Below are 20,730 nucleotides of genomic sequence, written 5' to 3'. Positions count from 1 at the left end.
CTGAGAAATGGGACAAGTAGGATCTTGGACAGGGAGGTGACCAAGAACCCAATTATCGCTGTGACAGAACTACAGAGTTTGTTTGCTGAGACAGGAGACCCTACCGGAAGGACAACGGTCTCGGCAGCACTTCACAAATTTAGGTTTATGGGAGAGTGGCTGGACCAAAGCCACTCCTGAGAAAAAGGCACATGACCCCACACCTGGTGTTTGCAAAAAGGCACGTAAAAGACTGAGAGCATGAAGCAAAAGATTCTGTGGTCTTATGAGATGCAAATTGAACTCTTTGGCCTGAATGCAAAGCATTATGTCTGACAGAAACTGAGCACATTTCATCACCCATCTAACACCATCCCTATCGTGAAGCATGGTGGTGGCCGCATCATGCTATGGGGATGCTTTTCAGCGGCAGGGACTGGGAGACTTGGAAGGATAGAGGGAACAATAAATTGAGCAAGATACAGGCAAATCCTTGAGGAGAACCTTCTTCAGAGTGCAAAAGACCTGAGACTGCAGTGAAGATTTATATTCTCACAGGACAATGATTCCAAGCATACAGCCAAAGCAATACTGGAATGGCATCTGAACAAGAACGTGAAAGTCTTTGAGTGGCCGAGCCAAAGCCAAGATCGGAGTCCTGTTGAGAATCTGTGGAAAGACTTGAAGGTTGCTGTTCACCGATGCTCTCCTTCCAACTTGACAGAGTTTTAGCAAATCTGCCAGGAAGAATGGGAAAAACTCCCCAAATCCAGATGTACAAGCTGCTACAGACATACCCAAGAAGACTCGAAGCTGTCTTCACTGCCAAAGGTGCTTCCACACAGTAGTGACTCGGGGGGGGGGGGGGTTAAATACTTTTTGACGCAAGACATTTCAGCTTTTTATTTTTAGTTATTTGTAAAAATTTCTAAAATCATGTTTCACTTTGTCATTATGTGTGGATTGGTGATTAAAAAAAAAACGAAATTTAATCCATTTTAAATTCAGGCTGTATCGCAAGAAAATGTGACAATAGTCGAGGGATGTGAATACTTTCTGAAGGCAGAGAGTGCAGAGTGGAGCATGGGTCCAGCTCTTGCATCACCTTACACAGAATCGTGTAAGCTCATGCCACGTGCAGACTTGTGCAACTCGTGCATGCGCAGACCCACGCAGCGTGCAACTCATGCACCTGCAGACTCGTGTAGTGTGCAACCTCCCCCTTGGTGGCTCTCACAGTACAAACAGGCAGACGTGAGCGCAGGATTGGCCAAAGGAGTCATGGTAAGAAGAGCTTGATAGGCCAGAACGAGACAATTGAAAAGTTGCAGCACATGAGACAAGTCGAGACCTCCTGGCAAATGAGGTGACTCGAGAGCAGAGTCAATATGAAAGAGTCGAGATATACATGGGAAAGTGTCGAGAGCAGAGTGAGACCTCCGTGGAATGGCTGCTTCGTCCGCGACAACTCTTGCTGATCTCCATGGGAAGGTGCTTGCTGATCTCTGTGAAAAGGCATCTCGGAATCTACTTGCCAATCTCTGTGGAAAGTCGTCTTGAATGTCTGCCGATCTCCATGGAAAGGCACCCGGAATGTCTTGAGCATGAATAGTTATGGCCTTTTCCCACCAACTTCATCCACTCGTTTTCACATCCGCTCTCCACGGAGGTCAAACCGATCTGCCTTTACAACTGCTGAGAGGGGTGTGGTTGTTGCTATTGTCTCCGTTGAGTGCATCATGACATCAGCTGCGGTTGTTGTCCTGTTCAACAAACATGACGTCAGCTGCAGTGATAGGTGCAACTTTAATTAACCTACAGCTCCAATGATAACCTTTATTGTGTTTTAAATGGGAGGTTTGCAGGCAAGAAAAGAAAGTTCTTTTTAATTCCACGATGATTTGCAAACGATTATGAATGTTTTGTACCAACTTAGAGTAATTCAGGTCCTTCGTTTTAAACTAATGGGGGAATTTGTGATGATTGTGCTTGGGTGATGGTTTGGGTGGAGAATGAAAAGGAGAAAGAGGGAAGGCATGAAGAGATGTTGTAAAGTGGGGGGGGGCATGGTTGGGGGGGGTATGAGGTGAAAGGATGAGGAGAGGAGATTGAGATGGAGGAACTAAAGGTTGGATTCAGGTGAAGCGAAGTTTCCGTGGGTGTTATATAGTTTGAAAGATAAAGAGCAGGATCGTGAGGTTTGAAAGGCAAATAGTGAGGGACCTGCAATGGATGGGGAGCTGGAGTTAAAAAAGGGTGTTTTTTTTGACATGAGGTTTGTTTTTTTGTGTATGTGTGTTCGGTCATTAAGCAAAATATATCACTCGCTTTGCTTATGTCCCCTCCACGCCTCACCTCTCTTTTTTTTTCCGTCTCCCCTCCCCCCCCACTCTGTCCCTTCCTTCCTCCCCCCCCCCTTCCGAATAAAATGCAGCACTCTCCTGCCACATCTGTTGTTCCCTCTCTGTCTCTCCCTCTCGCACCCCTCCCTCCCACAGTGTATTTGTAACGTTTTACGGGGTGTTGCTCTCCTCACCTCCACCCTCCTTCCTCGCTCTTCTCCTCTTCCTAGCTTCCCCTTCTTCACCCACTCCTTGCTTTCCTTCCCTCCGTCCTCTCTCACCCTCTCCCTTTCTCCACCCCTCCCCTTTACACCCCCATCAGCAGAACGTCGGATTGTGTTTGCTAGTAGTAAATAAATTATGTTGAATGGTTAAATCTTGCTCCACGACTCGAGGAACATCAGCCTCGTCCGAAACAAAGATAACAATTTGTTTATTCATTCGCAGTGCAACGACTAACTTGTCGATCTCAATGATTTGACCAGCTGCAAGTACAATGTCCTCCACGTTGACCTCACCATCGGGAGGCATGCAGAAAAACCCATTTTTCTGTGTTGGGGTTCCAAAAGCTGTAAAACGAAAGGGAGCGGCAGCAGTCATGGCAGCCATACTTTGGCAGCGTTAATTTTACCTTCACAAATCAAGTTTTTTTCAATAATATAGAAATGAGTTATAACTTATAAGGCTAAAGCTAATATTGCCAAAAATAAGAAATAAGGTAAAGTTATCATTCAACAAATGTTAAATAATGGAAGTAACTCAGCACTGAATGGAAACGCAGGGAAAGGAATGTGCTGGAAAAAAAACATTAGTTCACAAAAGCTGTTCTTTCCTTGTCTTACATTTGCCATTGACTCTCCCTCTATCACTGGTTCCCCCTCTCACCATAGGGAGAGGGAAGAAATAGGGAAGAAATAAAATGCTTTGCAAAATAATATAATTGTTAAATAATATAATTGATTGAAATGACTTCCCTATTTCCAACATTGCCAGGAACCTGTGTACTATACCCTCAAAAGATTACTTAGAAATAGGTTGTGTACTGTTGTGTGTGCACTCTAAATATGCAGTATGTCAAGCAACAGGTATCTATGGTTTCGTATTCTCATACTTCCAATGTTTGTCTCTTTTGTTCTTCTTTTTCAGGTCATGTCCTGTGGATATCAGACCTCCCTCCAAACATCAAGGAAATAATTTTCCATCTTATGGCAGAAATTATTCGTCGTTCCTTCCCATCTCCAGCTTGTGTAATGCTCTCGCCACTCCCCAACTCTCTCTGTGGTCTTCTTGCCTCTCTTTGTAATGAACTTGGAAACTTTTCTGATATATTGCACTGTTTTCCTGTTTATGCACGAGCACTTTTTGAGGTCTGTGAAGCATCCATTGAGGCTGAAGCCTTATCCAGCTCTACTGCCTCATGTTCTTCTGACTCTATTTCCTCTCATCTCACCAGCTCTCGATTTTTCAGCCTATGTGTCTCTGGCTCTTGTCTTATCAGCTGCACACCTCCATACATTCCAAGCTCATGCTCTCCATCTCCTTATGTTCCTAGTTTTGCATCTTCTCACTCCCGTCGCCGTAGATCTCGGCCAAACACTGACCACGATATTTCACCCCCATTCGCACCACCAACATCTTCAACCTCTACGTCTGTGTCAGCCTCCTCATCGGCATTTTCGGGTGCTTCTTCATCAGAGATGATGTCCAAATCTCCAGCCTGGCTGTCTAAGGCTGCAACCCTGGTTGCCTTTTTCCGTTCCCTGTCAGAGGGACTGCAGCCCTGTGGACAACACGATTTAGAAATGTATTTGAAAGCCTGGAAGGAAACTTGTAATGTAACATTCCATGCACGCCTTCTAATTGTGAGACTACCACCTTGCTGTGCTTCACCTGAAGATCTTGCCCAGATGCTAGAAAGAGTGTGTGAAGGACATGGTGGCCTGGCTGCTCCCATCTGGATGTCAGAAGTGAGAAATAATTATGTTCAGATATTGCAATTTCTTAACTGCAAAGTGTTCATGATGAAGCTCATTACCACCTTTTTTTCATGTACCACTCAACCCGGTTTGAAAAACAAAATGGCGACTAACACTGCATTTCCATCTAATTTTTCCATTCTGGTTTGAACTCTCAAAGCAAGCTTACCCCCATTTTATCCTGACCTTTTGCCAAAGCATGCGGACACAGGATGGGATGCAAGCTAGCCAATCAGTTGATTTTTCTCTAAACTTGGATAGACTATAATATGCAGGCTGTGTGAGAACCTGTGCTGTGGCAGCACGCTTTTCAAACCAGCTTTAGTGGTCGATGGAAATAATATATCGTGTGTGTGTGTGTGTGTGTGTGTGTGTGTGTGTGTGTGTGTGTGTGTGTGTGTGTGTGTGTGTGTGTGTGTGTGTGTGTGTGTGTGTGTGTGTGTGTGTGTGTGTGTGTGTGTGTGTGTGTGAGAGAGAGAGAGAGAGAGAGACAGAGACAGTCTCCTCCATAACTCCAAAACCATGAAACCGAGCAAACTGAAACTTTGCTTGCATACTAAGGGAACTCCAAGGAAGTGCATGAATGAAAATTGTGTGTTTCGGTTAATTAAAATATCCCTTTTGAAGATAATTAATGGACTTATTTAATTATATCCTTTTTTAGGCGCATCCTCGGCCACCTCACTCTCCATGCGGTTTTCATGCAATTCCTTGGTTACCTCGCTGTGGTCGAAAGCTGCCATGTTTTTTAGCCTGCTCGACCATTTTTTTTCACTTTCCTCACTCATATTTATCGACACCTATGAATCATTGGGTACATTGCAATGCTTATAAACACCCTGAGATGCCAGCACTCGTGCCTTTATTTCATTACCGCAGCATGCCATAACCTCGAGAATCTCTTTAAACCGAATTACAACATTTAAGCTCCAAAATTAAACTTAGCAGCAGTTCCAACTGCGAAAAAAAGTGTTCATTTGTCTAATTCAGACATTGGGTGTTTCCGGGTGCACGGGTTCATCGATGGCAATTGGTAATCCCTTGCCAAGCCAGGCATTCTGTTGGAGTAATTGCTTGAATTCTTAAGCCACTTGCCGAGTGCCAAACAGTCGATAGCTGTACAGTTTATGTCCCAATCGGGATGTACAGTCGGCATTTGCTGTATAAGGTGGAGTTACATGCAAAGCACACGCAAACGTGATACATATGGGTAGATTTGGATCTGTTGGGACTCTCCGTGGGTGTGTGGGCAAGTGCTACAGTGGCAGAGTTTCATCTCGTATCTCATGGAGGTTTTATCAGGTTTTCCTTTGTCCTCGTGACTGTTTCTAAAACAATTGGTTATCGGGTGTGCTCTACAAAGGTTGTACGTTCCTCTAAGTTTCGAAGCAAAATATATTTGATTATACCCGATTTCAGAGCCGTTTGCTCTATTAATGTGTTTTTGAAATTACCGAGCGAAATTTTTTTTCCACCCATCACACGCAGCTGTTTATAAAGATTAATGTTTATTCACATATTCTTGAAACAATTGTGAAAGCTACTCAAGGTTTTTGGGTTCTATACAATACATACCGTAGTCGGTAATCACACTGACTCCAGCCTGCTGATTACTGAAACATTGCTGATATCGGCATGGCACCAATGTGTGTGAATGCATGCATGCCATCACAATCCCACAACAAAAGTAAAATGTCAAAAGATGTAGTGATGGTAATCCAGAACAGGACTATGGTGTCGTATTGTGGCTTCGTAATGTGGTGTCATTTCTACTTTGTTTGGTTGTTTTTTTGAGATTTCATCCCTCTATGTTTTACTTTTTGTTTTTGTGTTGTGTTTTTTTCCTTGTTTATACTGTGTGTGTGTGTGTGTGTGTGTGTGTGTGTGTGTGTGTGTGTGTGTGTGTGTGTGTGTGTGAGTGTGTGTGTGTGTGTGTGTGTGTGTGTGTGTGTGTGTGTGTATTAATGAATATGTTTAAATTTTTTAAACTTGAATTATTGAGGGCAAATGTAAATACTGTAAATGCTTTGTTTTGGGGGTGGGTTTTTTTGCAGATACCATGGAGAGAGGCAAATGTGAAAAAATCTGAATCCTTTTTTCCACATGTCATTCCAAAACTCCATCCACAAATTTCTACTCCAGCAAATGATCCCATCAATATGCCTCCTCCTGATCCCCAAAACGTCATCTCTGCTTCCCTTCCTGTTAGTCTCACTCCTTCGAAATTTGCTCCTCGTGCTCCATCTGAGGATTTCAGTCTTGACTCTGACTCCATCCCTAGTTCCCCTTCTTCACCAGCAACCTCATCTCCAACACACCCTGCTGACTCACTTCCTGACTCCTTGCTGACGACTTCCCTCACCTCAGGATACTCAACTGTCACTGCAACAACCTCAACATCTTTTGCCACTTCATCTGTTGACTCTTCTAGTTCAGTTGAAAGATGCTGGAGTTCATTTACAGCAACTCCAAATGCCTCAGATGATCACAATGGGAAGCATGACAAAAGCAGGATGAGCTGGGAAGCTGTTTTAGAGGTAAGGCTATTGTTATTGTAGTCAGGGATGGGAAGTGACAAGTGTGAATGGCCTTTAGGCCATTCACCTTATTTTTTTTAAAAAGGCAAAGTTTTGACAGGTTGCATGCTGGTACGAGGACGTGTTCAGATGAACAGCAAATGGGGTTCCTCTCTGCTCATTACAATCATGTGCCTTCTAAGCAATTTCTCAGCGCGTTTCCTCAGTGCATTACCGCCATTGATTTATTATTTGTGCGAGGAAAATTGAAGCACTGATGTCACGAGTGGGCTGAGAGAGAGGAGAGATCTGTGGGAAACAGCACAGCATGTACATACTCTGCAACACATTCAGTCACGTGAAATTCCCTCTTCCAAGCGTGCCCCTCTTGTTCACACTGGGAATGTCGTTCTTCTTGACTTGATTCACCAACTCTCCAATTTTACAACAAAAAAGTGATATGTAAAGCCTATTTGACTTGTTTTCCATAACTGAATATATTGGTTTGCAAACTTACTAACAACGTCAAACGTCTCACAATCAAGTGACTTAACATAAACGCAGTAGTTGTTGAAAGTGAAACAGTGCACTGCCCAAGCCGTTGCTGCAATCATCAGCACTCGCAAGCATAGGATTGTGTGAGTCATATAATGATGGAGCTGGCATTGAAGTCAGCATTTTCTTCATTTCATCAACAGTGGCTTCATGCTGATCCTAGCAGCACCTACTGCCTCCCACTTAAATAGACTAGTCAGCGACTCAAGGAAGACAACATATCTGGCAGGAATCAACACAATTCGCTGATCATATCAATTGATTGATATTGGTTGGTGCTGGGAGGTCATTTATCACCTTTCCCAGTGTGGATTGACACGAGCATCGTCAGTGCAAATACTCTCCATCTGTAGTCATGATAGGTAATTTGCAGATTTTATTTTTATTCTTGAGTTTGAAGGCAGACGTAAGGTATTTTGGTAATTTCCTGGTTCTGTCGGTCAAGGTTCCATATAAGATCCTATGAGGTATTTTGGTCAGATCCTGGTTGTGTTACTCACCCGATTGTTCCCATGCCTGCAGTAAAAACTATGGGGCTAGGTATGTAGGTGTGTGTCTTACAAAAAAAAACAATCACACAACCTCACTTTTACAATTGCAATCAAATATTAATGACATCAATCACCCTGAAAATAATGTCACAGGATCCCTTTATTGTTTAACATGTCTTATTTATCTGGTTTGCAGGTTCGAGTGTTGGCTAATGTACCAGCTCTTGCTGAAGCTCTTCCCAGTCATCCAGAACTACTGGGCCTTTTAAAAATCAATGAAAATGAGTGGGAAAGGCAAAAAACACGTTTGGATGGAGAGGGGATATGTGCAGAGGATATTGACAACAACAGTGATGAATCTGATGAAACTCACGGAGCAGGTGCAAGAAAGCAGAAGGTTGAGAGAGTGGCCTTCAAACGGGGCATCCAGGTTTACCATGTACCAGCTGATCTCTCTGATCCACCCACACTTCCCAGTTCTTCTCACCTTGATAAATACTTAAAGAGCAAATTGCTTAAAGGTAAGAAAACACTTGTTTGCCTCTTATATGACTTCTTATATAAATAAACCTGAAGGCTATTCGAAGATAGAAGATAGAAAATGAAGGCAAAATTATTTATCTGAAAGCAATATCATTTTTTAAATTGTCGTACTAGAAGTACAAGCTTGGTGTTAGCTTAACGGTTAAGGTGGCTGGCTGATGATCTTAGGGTCCTGAGTTTGAGCCCCTTTCGTGCCATTGAAACAACTCCAGGTGGGTTGACCCAACCTGTCATTCTTCTGAGGTTGGCAAAATGAGTACAATATTACTATTTGAGGCAAAAAACGCTTTGAGTATTCAAGGTTGCATAAAATTGTCCATTTTCACCCGGTATGTTTTTTTTTCATGTCAATAAAATTGTCAGATTTGAAAGTTTAAAAATTTGTATATTGGGTGATTGAATTGGTTCACCAATCAAAGGCAAGAAGCTAATGCTTTTTTTTTTATATGAAAAAGTCAAAGGTCGAGGTTGCATAAAATATCAATGACGGTCATATCAATATGTCATTGACCCAATATGACCCTATTCATCAAGTGTAACCTGTGTTCTGTCAAGGTCAAAGTCACAAAATCGTCAATTTCCATCTGAATGACTTGAAATTTGAGCAAGGTTTGCATATTGGGTCACTGAAACCGATGTCTTTTGAGGTCGAAAGGTCAAGGTCGCCTAAAATCGTCAATGTTTTTGTATTTTTAGCTCACCTGGGCTTTAGTCCAGTGAGCTTATGCAATCGAGCAGTGTCTGTTGGTGTCAGTCAGTCAGTCTGTAAACACTTCAATCATTATCACGAAAACCAAACACATGATTTTGAGGAAACTTGGCCACAAGCTTCATATCTGATGCTGAACGAAAGTGTATTGACCGCATCAAAATCTGTGCTCATTAAGGTGGTCAACAAGGGTTTTTTGACCCCCCAAAATAGGTATTTGCTCTCTTCTCCAAAACGACACACACGATTTTGATGAAACGACCACAACCTTCATCGCCCGTGATGTACCAAAGTTTGTTATACAAGGAAATCAGACACAGGTTGGGGCCATTCAGTCCATCATGTCTGTGCCACATCAACATCACATTGATTTATCAACACAAAATCCAAAGAAGAAAATGCAAACATTTTAATTTTATTCTTTTTTTCTTTTCTTTTTAAAAATAAATAAAGTGTTTGTGTGGTTTTTTTTGGGGGGGGGGGTTTGAAGTTTTTGTATTTTTTTCCTCAGGGGAGGGGCATGGGCTTGGTTAACAAACGCACATCATCAACCGCACAACCCCCCTTGACGAGACCCTCACCAACACTCAGTACACATACACACAATCACCCATCAATACTCAAGCCACCTAAAGTCCTATCAACATCCCCATACCCCTCTATGCCTGGTGTTGGCTTAATGGTTAGGGTGGTGGGCTTGGGATCCTAGCGTCCTGAGTTCAAATCCCGCTCAGCTATTGAATTAACACCAGGTGGGGTTGACTCTGCCTGTCATCCTTCCGAGGTCGGCAAAATGAGTGCCAGTATGCTGGTATACTGTGTTGGAGTGGCGACCCGTCCAGGATTGTTCCCAATAGCCAAGGAGACTGCTTTGGCAGCACCAACGCTATGCACAGAGTACGGTCCCAATGGATGGATACCCCTCAATCTCCATAACTTCCAGGTACCTATCTAATTGTAATTTAAACTTATCTCCTGTTTCTGCTGCCACTACCTTTCCAGGGAGACCATTCCATGTATTAACTACTTAGTCCGGGGCCTTATGTAATCCCATGGGATTTGGATGTTTATTTTGTATGCTTTGCGGGAAATCATTATTTATGATGTGAGTAAGGGAAAACATTTTGGCGCCAATTTTTTCGAGTATGTTTGCATATTTTTTATGCAAATTAAGTATGACGTCATAGTTCAATATACCAATACACAGTATAGACCAATTCCCTTGCAATTTTGGTGCAAATTAAAAATGTTGGCACATTTAATATATTATTTACGGCCAGGGATAGTGTGTGGAGTCAAATATGGCACCATCCGTTGAAGCATATTTTCATAAATGCTTATCCAAATGAAGTATGATGTCATAATTCGTAAATAAAAATTAAACTATGTAAATTTTCTTTGCAAAAGCTGATACAAATTTAATTTTGTGGACCCTATGCCTAGATTTTAGCGCATATTCAGTATGTCTGTATTCAGTATCTTATTGATCAATAATACTTTACATGTGTGACATGCTAACGAATCGTGACGTAATGACGCCTTATAAATGTATGATCCGATCAAGTCTCGTCACAAACATGGCAACAAGTTCTGGTTTGATTTTTTTTTTTATAATTTAGCATGGATGACAAATATTAGTAAAACAGGTAGTAAAACAGGCAGTAATTCAGTGAGATAGTTTTGGAGAAGAGATGTTTGAGAAATTTGTTCAAGAGCGTCTTGTAAACCTGGAGTTGAATGTCTGGAGTCCTATGAAGAAGGCAAATCTGAAGACTTGGAAGACAGCAAGAATGGTTAAGAAGAGCAAGAAAGCTGTCGCTGTTACAGCAATTAAGAATTAAAGAGCACTGTTCGCCCACTTTCTTGTTGTGATACTGTCACGGCCAGATATTGACCTGAAGGAGAGCATCAGTGAGTTTGAGTTTGCAGAATATCCTCATTCACTCTTCACTTTTGATGGTATCTTGCGGTCTTGTGTTGCCAAAAGTAAGCTGATGACTACCTTGGAACGTTTGCCTGACCAACAGCAGCTTGTTGTTGCACAAGGAGAGCAAACACAGCATGGCACAGTCACAATCATTGATGGAATGGCCGTGGTCCAGTCAATGGGGAAACCTACATTGGTGAAAACTTGCTACGATCTCGCCAATCACTTTTTGCATGTCCTCGATTGCAAATCTCAAGGATTTCATGAAGTTCATGTCGTTTTTGACCGATATGACATTCATAACTCCCTGAAGGAAAGAACACGCAAATTGCGCCTAGGAGATCATAGAAGCCTTGCTTACAATATCTCCAATGAGGCAATCATTGAAAAGGTGACGCTAACGCAACTGCTGAACAACCAAGACAACAAGCAAAGACTCACTCTTTATCTAGCATCACACATCTTGAAGGATCGCAAGGAATTTGAGAAGATATATGTGACAACACTCAGTGAGGAATGCAAATCAAACAAGCTCATATTAGATCATCTGAACAGTACTCAAGAGGAGGCAGATACAAGAATGCTACTTCATGCTCTTGACACTTCGCAGAGGGGGGCCACGTCGATCTGCATTCAGAGTCCGGATACAGATGTGTTCGTTCTCACCTTGTGGTAATACAAGGACTTGTGCCCTGCAACATCGATGCTTGTTGGAACAGGTGATCTACGGCGAACTATTGATTTAGGTCCTATATATGATGCCCTGGGCAGTCAGAAAGCTTCTGCACTCCCTGGCTTCCACGTCTTAAGTGGTTGTGACCAGACTGGCACATTCTGCGGGAAATCAAAAATTTCCTGCTGGAATACACTGCAGAAAGCCGATGGTGATATTGTTAGAGCATTTGGCAACCTTGGAAACACTCCAAGCATACAGGAAGATGACGTCAGTGAATTCGAGTGCTACGTATGTCAACTCTATGTTCCTGGCACAACAATCTCTTCTGTGAACGAGATGCGTTGGTTCCTCTTCAGTAAGCGCCAGTACACAGATGAGAAATTGCCCCCTATAAAGGCCACCCTAGTACAGAAGATCAACAAAGCAAATTGTGTCACCATGATATGGAAACAATGCGGCACTGTATCTTCAACTCCACCTCCACCAACTTCTCATGGATGGCGTCTGGAAGGTGACCGGCTTCTTCCCGTATCAACAACAGTTTTGCCAGCACCTCAGGCTGTGCTTCAACGAGTCAAATGTGGATGTAAAGGAAGTTGCTCTACGATGATCTGCTCATGTCGGAAGCACAATCTCAAATGCACAGATATGTGTACCTGCGAAGTAGCTTGTGAGAACAGAATTGTTAACATACATACTGCAGGTGACGACAGTGATGATGAGGATGATGTTCTTGAAACGTAGCTCTTGTGGTCAGCTCCAGATATTCCATGTACTTATTTTTGGTTTCCTTGTTTTAAAACCATTTCATGTATAATGGCACTATTGCATACATCAAATACATGGTGAACACTATATTACTACGACATCATAACTAATTTGCATATGATGGTAGGTCCCCTTGAATATAATGAAGATATATTGAAAACCCCAGCACAAGACTTTAGTAACAAAAGCAAAGAAAATACCTTAATGTAAACGGAAGCATGAACATTTTCCAGAGGCTTATAAAAGGTATGACATATACTTGAATAGAAAGCAAAACGATGATTGAGGCATGCTTTTTTCCTAGTTTATATGTGATAAATATTAAACTAGAGGTATTGACACCATAATGTATGTATGAGAACAGGAAAATTTAAAATAGCATTGCAGATGACAGCCAAAATGCTAATTATTGCATTTTTTATGTGTATTCTATGGCGTCATAGTTCATATGAACAAAAAAGCGGGAAAAAGTGTTCGAAAAAATTGGTGCCAATGTTGTTTTGATTCAGTGGTTATCGTAGATTAGATTCCAGTAGAAATTAGGAAATAAACATGAACTGCCCACGGGAGCCATTTTGGAGACATATGGCCCTGTACTAACTCTCTGAGTGAAAGTCCCCTGCCTTACTACCGTCTTAACTCTCCTATTCTTTACTCTCAGGCTACGGCCCCAAGTCCTTTCACTGTCTACTCTGTTGAATAATTAATCTGCACTTATTTTATCTCTACCTTTCATTATCTTAAACGTCCTTATCATATCACCTCGTAACCACCTACTTTCTAGTGAATAAAGCCCTATCTCCTTCAGTCGCTCCTCGTAGCTGAGTCGAGCTAGGCCCGGAATCAATCTCGTAGCCCTGCGCTGAACCCTCTCTATGGCATATATGTCCTTCCTGAGTTGTGGTGACTAAAACAGCACACAGTATTCTAGATGTGGCCCTCACTAAATTCCTGTACAATGTTAACACCACCTCTTGATTTATAATTGATCCCCCTCCGAATACAACCTAAAACCCTATTTACTTTACCTGTAGCTGCCTGGCACTGTGCTGCCTGCTTACCTCCCGTATCTATTACCACCCCCAGATCCTTCTCCTGTGTGACATGCTCCAAAATTACCCCTTTCATCCTGTAATCTCTCTTTTCATTGTTCTTTCCCATCCCAAACACCTTGTACTTGTTCAGTTTGTATTATATTTCCCAATCTTTTACCAAATCTATGCAAGTATCAATACTTTCCTGAATCTGATCACCACCCCCTCTGCTGTCATAGTATGTTCACGGCATCTACATATTTTATCGTCTCGTCACCCACAAAAACTGTCTCCCATTCCTCATTTTTGCCCATTTCTATTTCTGCACCTTCAGCACTCCCTGCACCCGCTGCATAACTACTCCCTACACCCACTGCACCTCCATTACTGCCTGTCCCCGCTGCACCATCACCACCGCCTACCCCTGCTGCACCGTTATCACCGCCTACCCCCGCTGCACCGTCACCACCGCCTACCCCCGCTGCACCATCACCACCGCCTACCCCCGCTGCACCGTTATCACCGCCTACCTCCGCTGCACCGTCACCACCGCCTACCCCCGCTGCACCGTCACCACCGCCGACCCCCGCTGCACCGTCAGCCCCGCCTACCCCCGCTGCACCGTCACCACCGCCTACCCCCACTGCACCGTCACCACCGCCTACACCCGCTACACCGCCTACCCCCGCTGCACCGTCATCACCGCCTACCCCTGCTGCACCGTCACCACCGCCTACCCCGCTACCCCGCCTACCCCCGCTGCACCGTCACCACCGCCTAGCCCCGCTGCACCGTCACCACCGCCTAGCCCTGCTGCACCATCACCACCGCCTACCCCTGCTGCACCGTCACCACCGCCTACCCCCGCTGCACTGTTATCACCGCCTACCCCCGCTGCACCATCACCACCGCCTACCCCCGCTGCACCGTCACCACCGCCTACCTCTGCTGCACCGTCACCACCGCCTACCCCCACTGCACCGTCACCACCGCCTACCCCCGCTACACCGCCTACCCCCGCTGCACCATCACCACCGCCTACCCCCGCTGCACCGTCACCACCGCCTACCTCTGCTGGACCGTCGCCACCGCCTACCCCCGCTGCACCGTTATCACCGCCTACCCCCGCTGCACCGTCACCACCGCCTACCCCCACTGCACCGTCACCACCGCCTACCCCCGCTACACCGCCTACCCCCGCTGCACCGTCACCGCCGCCTCCCCCTGCTGCACCATCACCACCGCCTACCCCTGCTGCACCGTCACCACCGCCTACCCCCCCTGCACTGTTCTCACCGCCTACCCCCGCTTCACCATCACCACCGCCTACCCCCGATGCACCGTCACCACCGCCTACCCCTGCTGCACCGTCACCACCGCCTACCCCTGCTGCACCGTCACCACCGCCTACCCCCGCTGCACCGTCACCACCGCCTACCCCCGCTACACCGCCTACCCCCGCTGCACCGTCACCACCGCCTACCCCTGCTGCACCATCACCACCACCTACCCCTGCTGCACCGTCATCACCGCCTACCCCCGCTGCACTGTTATCACTGCCTACCCCCGCTGCACCGTCACCACCGCCTACCCCCGCTGCACCGTCACCACCGCCTACCCCCACTGCACCGTCACCACCGCCTACCCCCGCTACACCGCATACCCCCGCTGCACCGTCACCACCGCCTACCCCTGCTGCACCATCACCACCGCCTATCCCCGCTGCACTGTCACCACCGCCTACCTCCGCTACATCGCCTACCCCCGCTGCACCGTCACCACCGCCTACCCCTGCTGCACCGTCACCCCCGCCTACCCCCGCTGCACTGTTATCACCGCCTACCCCCGCTGCACCGTCACCACCGCCTCCCCCCGCTGCACCGTCACCACCCCCTACTCCCGCTGCACAGTCACCACCGCCTACCCCCGCTGCACAGTCACCACCGCCTACCCCCGCTGCACTGTTATCACCGCCTACCCCCGCTGCACCGTCACCACCACCTACCCCCTCTGCACCGTCACCACCGCCTACTCCCGCTGCACCGTCACCACCGCCTACTCCCGCTGCACCGTCACCACCGCCTACCCCTGCTGCACCGTCACCACCGCCTACCCCCGCTGCACTGTTATCACCGCCTACCCCCGCTGCACCGTAACCACCGCCTACCCCCGCTGCACCGTCACCACCGCCTACTCCCGCTGCACCATCACCACCGCCTACCCCCGCTGCACAGTCACCACCGCCTACCCCCACTGCACCGTTATCACCGCCTGCCCCAGCTGCACCGTCACCACTTTCAATATCCTCAGCAACCTCACTTCACAACTGTAACCAAGTATTATCTACAAATTTCTCACATTCTGCTACTTGCTGTGAATTATTTATCTGTTCCTTCAACCAAGTATGTTCACGGAATTAAAACAAATGTCAGTGTCGAGGAGGGTGTGCAGGGGTTTGAGTGACTGTTGCTCCTTATCCAGGTAAGCTTCAGGACACGTGGTGTTCTTCTTTGTTGTTGTTGTTCGCTGTTTTTGTCATTTTTAGCATACAGAATAAGCAGAAGAAGTTTGAATACAAAGCAGATGTGGATGGACTTTGCATTTCCAGATGCTTTCTAGTTTAATCTGCTTCACTATTTGTGAATTAAATGTGGCCCCATTACTGTTTGACATCCCCTTGTGAAATACCATATATTATTTTTATATATCTTTTAAAATACGTAGTAGTCTTAATATTTAACTCCCTTTATATCTCTTTTACCATTTCCCGTGTTTCCCTCTCAAACCCCTTCTCTTGTCTCCCCATAGGAAGTGAACTCTCTCGAGATGCTCAAGATGCTTTTACACAGATATTCATGACTGGAGCTTTTGGCAATGGTTGTAAGAAAATGACAGTTAAGTCTGAAAGGCTTGGAGTGAAATATGAGAATTTGCTGGTCAAGAATACCAGTTGTGAGATCAAAGTGGAGAGTTGCGGGGATGTTGAAGATGATCAACTTGCCTTACGTTCGAGAAAACTGATGGCAAAGTGTTCATATAATGGCGAAGAGTTGTCCTTGAAAAAAGAACAACTTCTCGAGCTATCTGATTCAAACCTTGTGTCATTATTTCTGGCGGCGGTAAAACCACCTGGAAACTCATTGGAGGACTACGTAAGCCAGGTGAGAAAAACATTGAGGTAATATGTACTTTAATGAAGGAATAAAGATTGGAATTTCCTTGTAAAAGGAAGAATCTAGAAATTATATTTGGAAATAAATGGACCGTCAACGTCAGCAAAAGCATACTGACAAACAGTTGCTCAATGTGGACGTCATAAAGTGTGTAAAATTTGGTTGTTTTGGTCACTTCCAATACAAATTAATGTATTTGCTGTCATTGCTCCATATTGTGCGGATCAATTTGTGGCTGTTGGTCCCTTCACAAACTGTTGAGCATATATTTCGGGTGAACAAAGCAATTGACATTTTGAGCAAATGTTGGGCCAGGCTGATTTTTGTCACTTGTTTTAGATGAAGTGTCTGGAATGAGTGAATGTACATTATGGTGAATTACTTTTAATCTTAGAGATATTTCTGGTTGATTTGGTCTCAATGGCAGAGTTGCCTTCCTCTGTGGACATTGTCGATCTTGTACACAAGATTTTCCACTGAATAATTCTCGGCCAATCGATGAAAATATATGCTGAAAAATTATTGTACAACAAAACTTTCATTTATCGTGTTTTTTAATTATTATTATTTTATTGTTTTTGAGGTCAAAAGGTCAACATAGGCCTAAGGTCAATAACTTGGGTATTTCTATTAAAAAAAAAAAGTATTTCTAAAATCCTCAATTTTCATCCAATTGACTTGAAATTCAAAGATTTCTATTTCAGGTCACTGAATTCAGCCAGCCATTTATATTTGAGGTCAACATGGACCAAAAGGTCAACATAGGCCCAAGGTCAACAACTTCGGTAGTATTTCTAAAATCCTCAATTTTCATCCGATTGACTTGAAATTTAAAGATAAATATTTCAGTTCACTGAATTCAACCAGCCAATTATTTTTGAGGTCAACATGGACCAAAAAGTCAACATATAGGCCCAAGGTCAACAACTAATATGCCTGCTTAATGGTTAGGGTGGTGGGCTTTGGAACCGAGGGTCCTGAGTTCAAATCCCACTCAGCTGTTGAATTAATACCAGGTGGGGATAACTCGGCCTGTCATCCTTCCGAGATCGGCAAAATGAGTGCCAGCATGCTGGTATCCTGTGTCAGTGGCGACCCATCCAGGACTGTGCCCAATAGCCAAGGAGACTGCTTAGGCAGCACCAATGCTCTGCACAGAGTCTGGTCCCAATCTCCTCCTCAACAACTAAGTTGGTATTTCTAAAATCCTCAATTTTCATCCGATTGACTTGAAATTTGAAGAGAATTTATATTTCAGGTCAATTAATTCAACCAGCCAATTATTTTTGAGGTCAACATCGGCCCAATGTCAACAACTAAGGTGGTATTTCTGAAATCCTCAATTTTCATCTGATTGACTTGAAATTTGAAGAGGATATATATATATATATATATATATATATATATATATATATATATATATATATATATATATATATATATATATATATATATATATATATATATATATATATATATATATATATATATATATATATGGCGACCAGGGTTGCGTCAGGAAGGGCATCCGGCATAAAACATGTGCCAAATCTCTATGCGGATCATATGGATGATCCGCTGTGGCGACCCCTAACGGGAGCAGCCGAAAGAAGAAGAAGAAATACATATATATATATATATATATATATATATATATATATATATATATATATATATATATATATATATATATATATATATATATATATATATATATATTTCAGGTCAGTGACTTCATCGAGCCAGTTATTTTTGAGATTAACATGGACCCAAGGTGAACAACTAAGGCAGTATTTCTAAAATTGTCAATTTTCATCCAATTCCCTTAAAATTTGAAGTGGAGTTGCATATTTGCTCAATGATTTAAACCACCAATTAATTTTGAGGTAAAATTTGTTTCATGGATTTTGCAAGCATCGTGCTCTGCATGACGTCTTCTTCTTGTTTGTTTGTTACTTGCAAAAGCAAAGATTTTTCAAATATATTGGTTCGTCTATTTTGTTATTGTCTGTCTGTTTGATGCCGACAGGTCACAATTCTAAATCGATCGTCATGGAACTTTACCAAGTTGAAGAGGTAGTCTCAGTTGAGAAGCCCATTGATTTTGAGGTCAAAGGTCATCTTCAGGTCTAATTTCTGAAATAATTTTTCATGCGATTGACTTGAAATTTGAACAAGATTTGCACATTGCATCACTGAATTAGGAAACCAACTATTTTTGAGATCAAAAGGTCAAATGTCAACTTATGGTCAAACTTCGAAAATCATCAAATTTCATCTGAAAAATCGTCAATTTTCATCTGATTAATTATTAACCTTAAAATTAAGCAGCAATTGCATGATGCATCGCTGAATTTGGAAAAACAACTATTTTTGAGGTCAAAAGGTCAAAGGTCAACTCATGGTCAAACTTCTAAAATCATCAATTTCATTCTGAAACATAATCAATTTTCATCTGATTGACCTGAACTTCAATTAAGATTATGAATTTTAATCTTAACGAAATGGACAATTTGATGTATCCCTGGCAACTTTTGGAGAGTGGGGTGGATTTTGCAAGTATCGTGCTCTGCACGACATCTTTTTCTTCTTTGTTTGTTTGTGTGCACGATATCTCAAAAAGTTGTGGACGGATTCGGACGAAACTTGATGGACACATTGGGTGTCTGACAAGGAAGAATTGATTCAACTTTGGTGAAGATTCGAATCAGATCCGGATCCGATAATTTTTTATGTGATTCTTCACTATTGAGAGATCGGGCCAAAAATGACATCGAGCACGATATCTCAAAAAGTTGTGGACAGTTTGGGATGAAACTTGGTGGACACGTTGGGTGTCTGACAAGGAAAAATTGTTTCAATTTTGTTGAAGTTCCAAATCCGGATCTGGATCTGCTAATTTTTTAACTGATTCTTCACCATTGAGAGATCGGGCTAAAAATGACATGGTACTGTATCGCATGATATTTCAAAAATGTATTGGGCCCGACATGTTCTCGTGGATCAGGCATTACGTGGTGGAGGTATGCGCTCTCCTGAGTGCCCATCTGGTTTTTTATCTGGATTGTTGTGTGTTTGTAGTTTAATAAAGCATTATTTATTGATTTATTTATTACTGGGCTAGCTCCAACCTCATTGCTTGGTACACTTCCATGAATAAAAAGCGAATCACCACACAGGGGCACATTGAGCAATCATGATTGCAAGAGTCCAACCATTTTGCTTTTCTTCTAATAGGACTGCAATGAGATGTTGAATTGGTACCAAGTATAGGCAAACAATTCAAATTTCATGTAAATACTCGGTGGTTTGGCAACGTTGCTGCTAAGCCAGTTGAACCGAAGGAGGAATAAATGGGAGAGTTGACTGAAGCATGTCGAAAAGTGGAGAGACAGGATACCCTTGATGAGTAAGAATAATTCACATCCCTCCTTGTTGGTGTTGCTCCCTCCCTCTTCTACTGCACTTGGGACTGGGTAATGGCAAGGTGTGCAGCTCAGCTTGGAATCGATATCAGTGGAGAAATCATCACCGATCTACTCTATGCAGATGATTTGTTTTGCCTTATTTGTGAGCGACAGTGTTTACTGTCCGGATGTATTCAACTGCTTTGAATCGTTTGCTAAAAGCTTTGGCCTTAAGCCCGCATGGCAAAAAAAGTAAAGTACATAACATTGCCATTGGTCCTTCTCCCCGACCAGTACCTATCTCTGGTGTGGTTGTGGAGTCAGTGGACCATTTCACCTTCCTGGGCTCCAACATTCACTCATCTGGATACTGTAGCCCTGATGTGCATTGACAAATTGGCATGGCTGGCACTGTCATGGGGCAACTAGTCGTCGTCTGGAAACAGGACTGTCTTAGTTTACCATCAAAGCTCTGCATTTACAGAACATGCGTCCTGCCTGTTCTCCTCTATAGTTGTGAGGCATGGACTCTTTTGAAAAAGGACCAAGACACTTTAGAAGCTTTCCACATGCGATGTCAATGTCACATTCTTGGGGTATGATGGTATGACCAAGTTTCAAACAGGACTATTTG

General features: G+C 43.7%; 1 protein-coding gene across 1 annotated transcript in view; it reads left to right on the top strand.

Annotated features, from left to right (window-relative positions):
* Positions 1-20,730, top strand: part of HECTD4 (HECT domain E3 ubiquitin protein ligase 4) — a 525,771-nt gene that overhangs the window by 370,280 nt on the left and 134,761 nt on the right. Inside the window, exons 43-46 of the mRNA XM_085880170.1 lie at positions 3,468-4,288; positions 6,352-6,834; positions 8,056-8,380; positions 16,325-16,677. Of these exons, the coding sequence (XP_085736296.1) occupies positions 3,468-4,288; positions 6,352-6,834; positions 8,056-8,380; positions 16,325-16,677 (1,982 nt within the window). The remainder of the gene's footprint in view (positions 1-3,467; positions 4,289-6,351; positions 6,835-8,055; positions 8,381-16,324; positions 16,678-20,730) is intronic.

This window comes from Eptatretus burgeri, chromosome 4 (genome assembly GCF_056783735.1).
Source record: "Eptatretus burgeri isolate ZD-2024b chromosome 4, Ebu_testis_v1, whole genome shotgun sequence".
NCBI classification, from domain to species: domain Eukaryota; kingdom Metazoa; phylum Chordata; class Myxini; order Myxiniformes; family Myxinidae; genus Eptatretus; species Eptatretus burgeri.
Note: the sequence above shows the minus strand (reverse complement) of the source record. Positions and strands in the feature narration are given on the sequence as shown.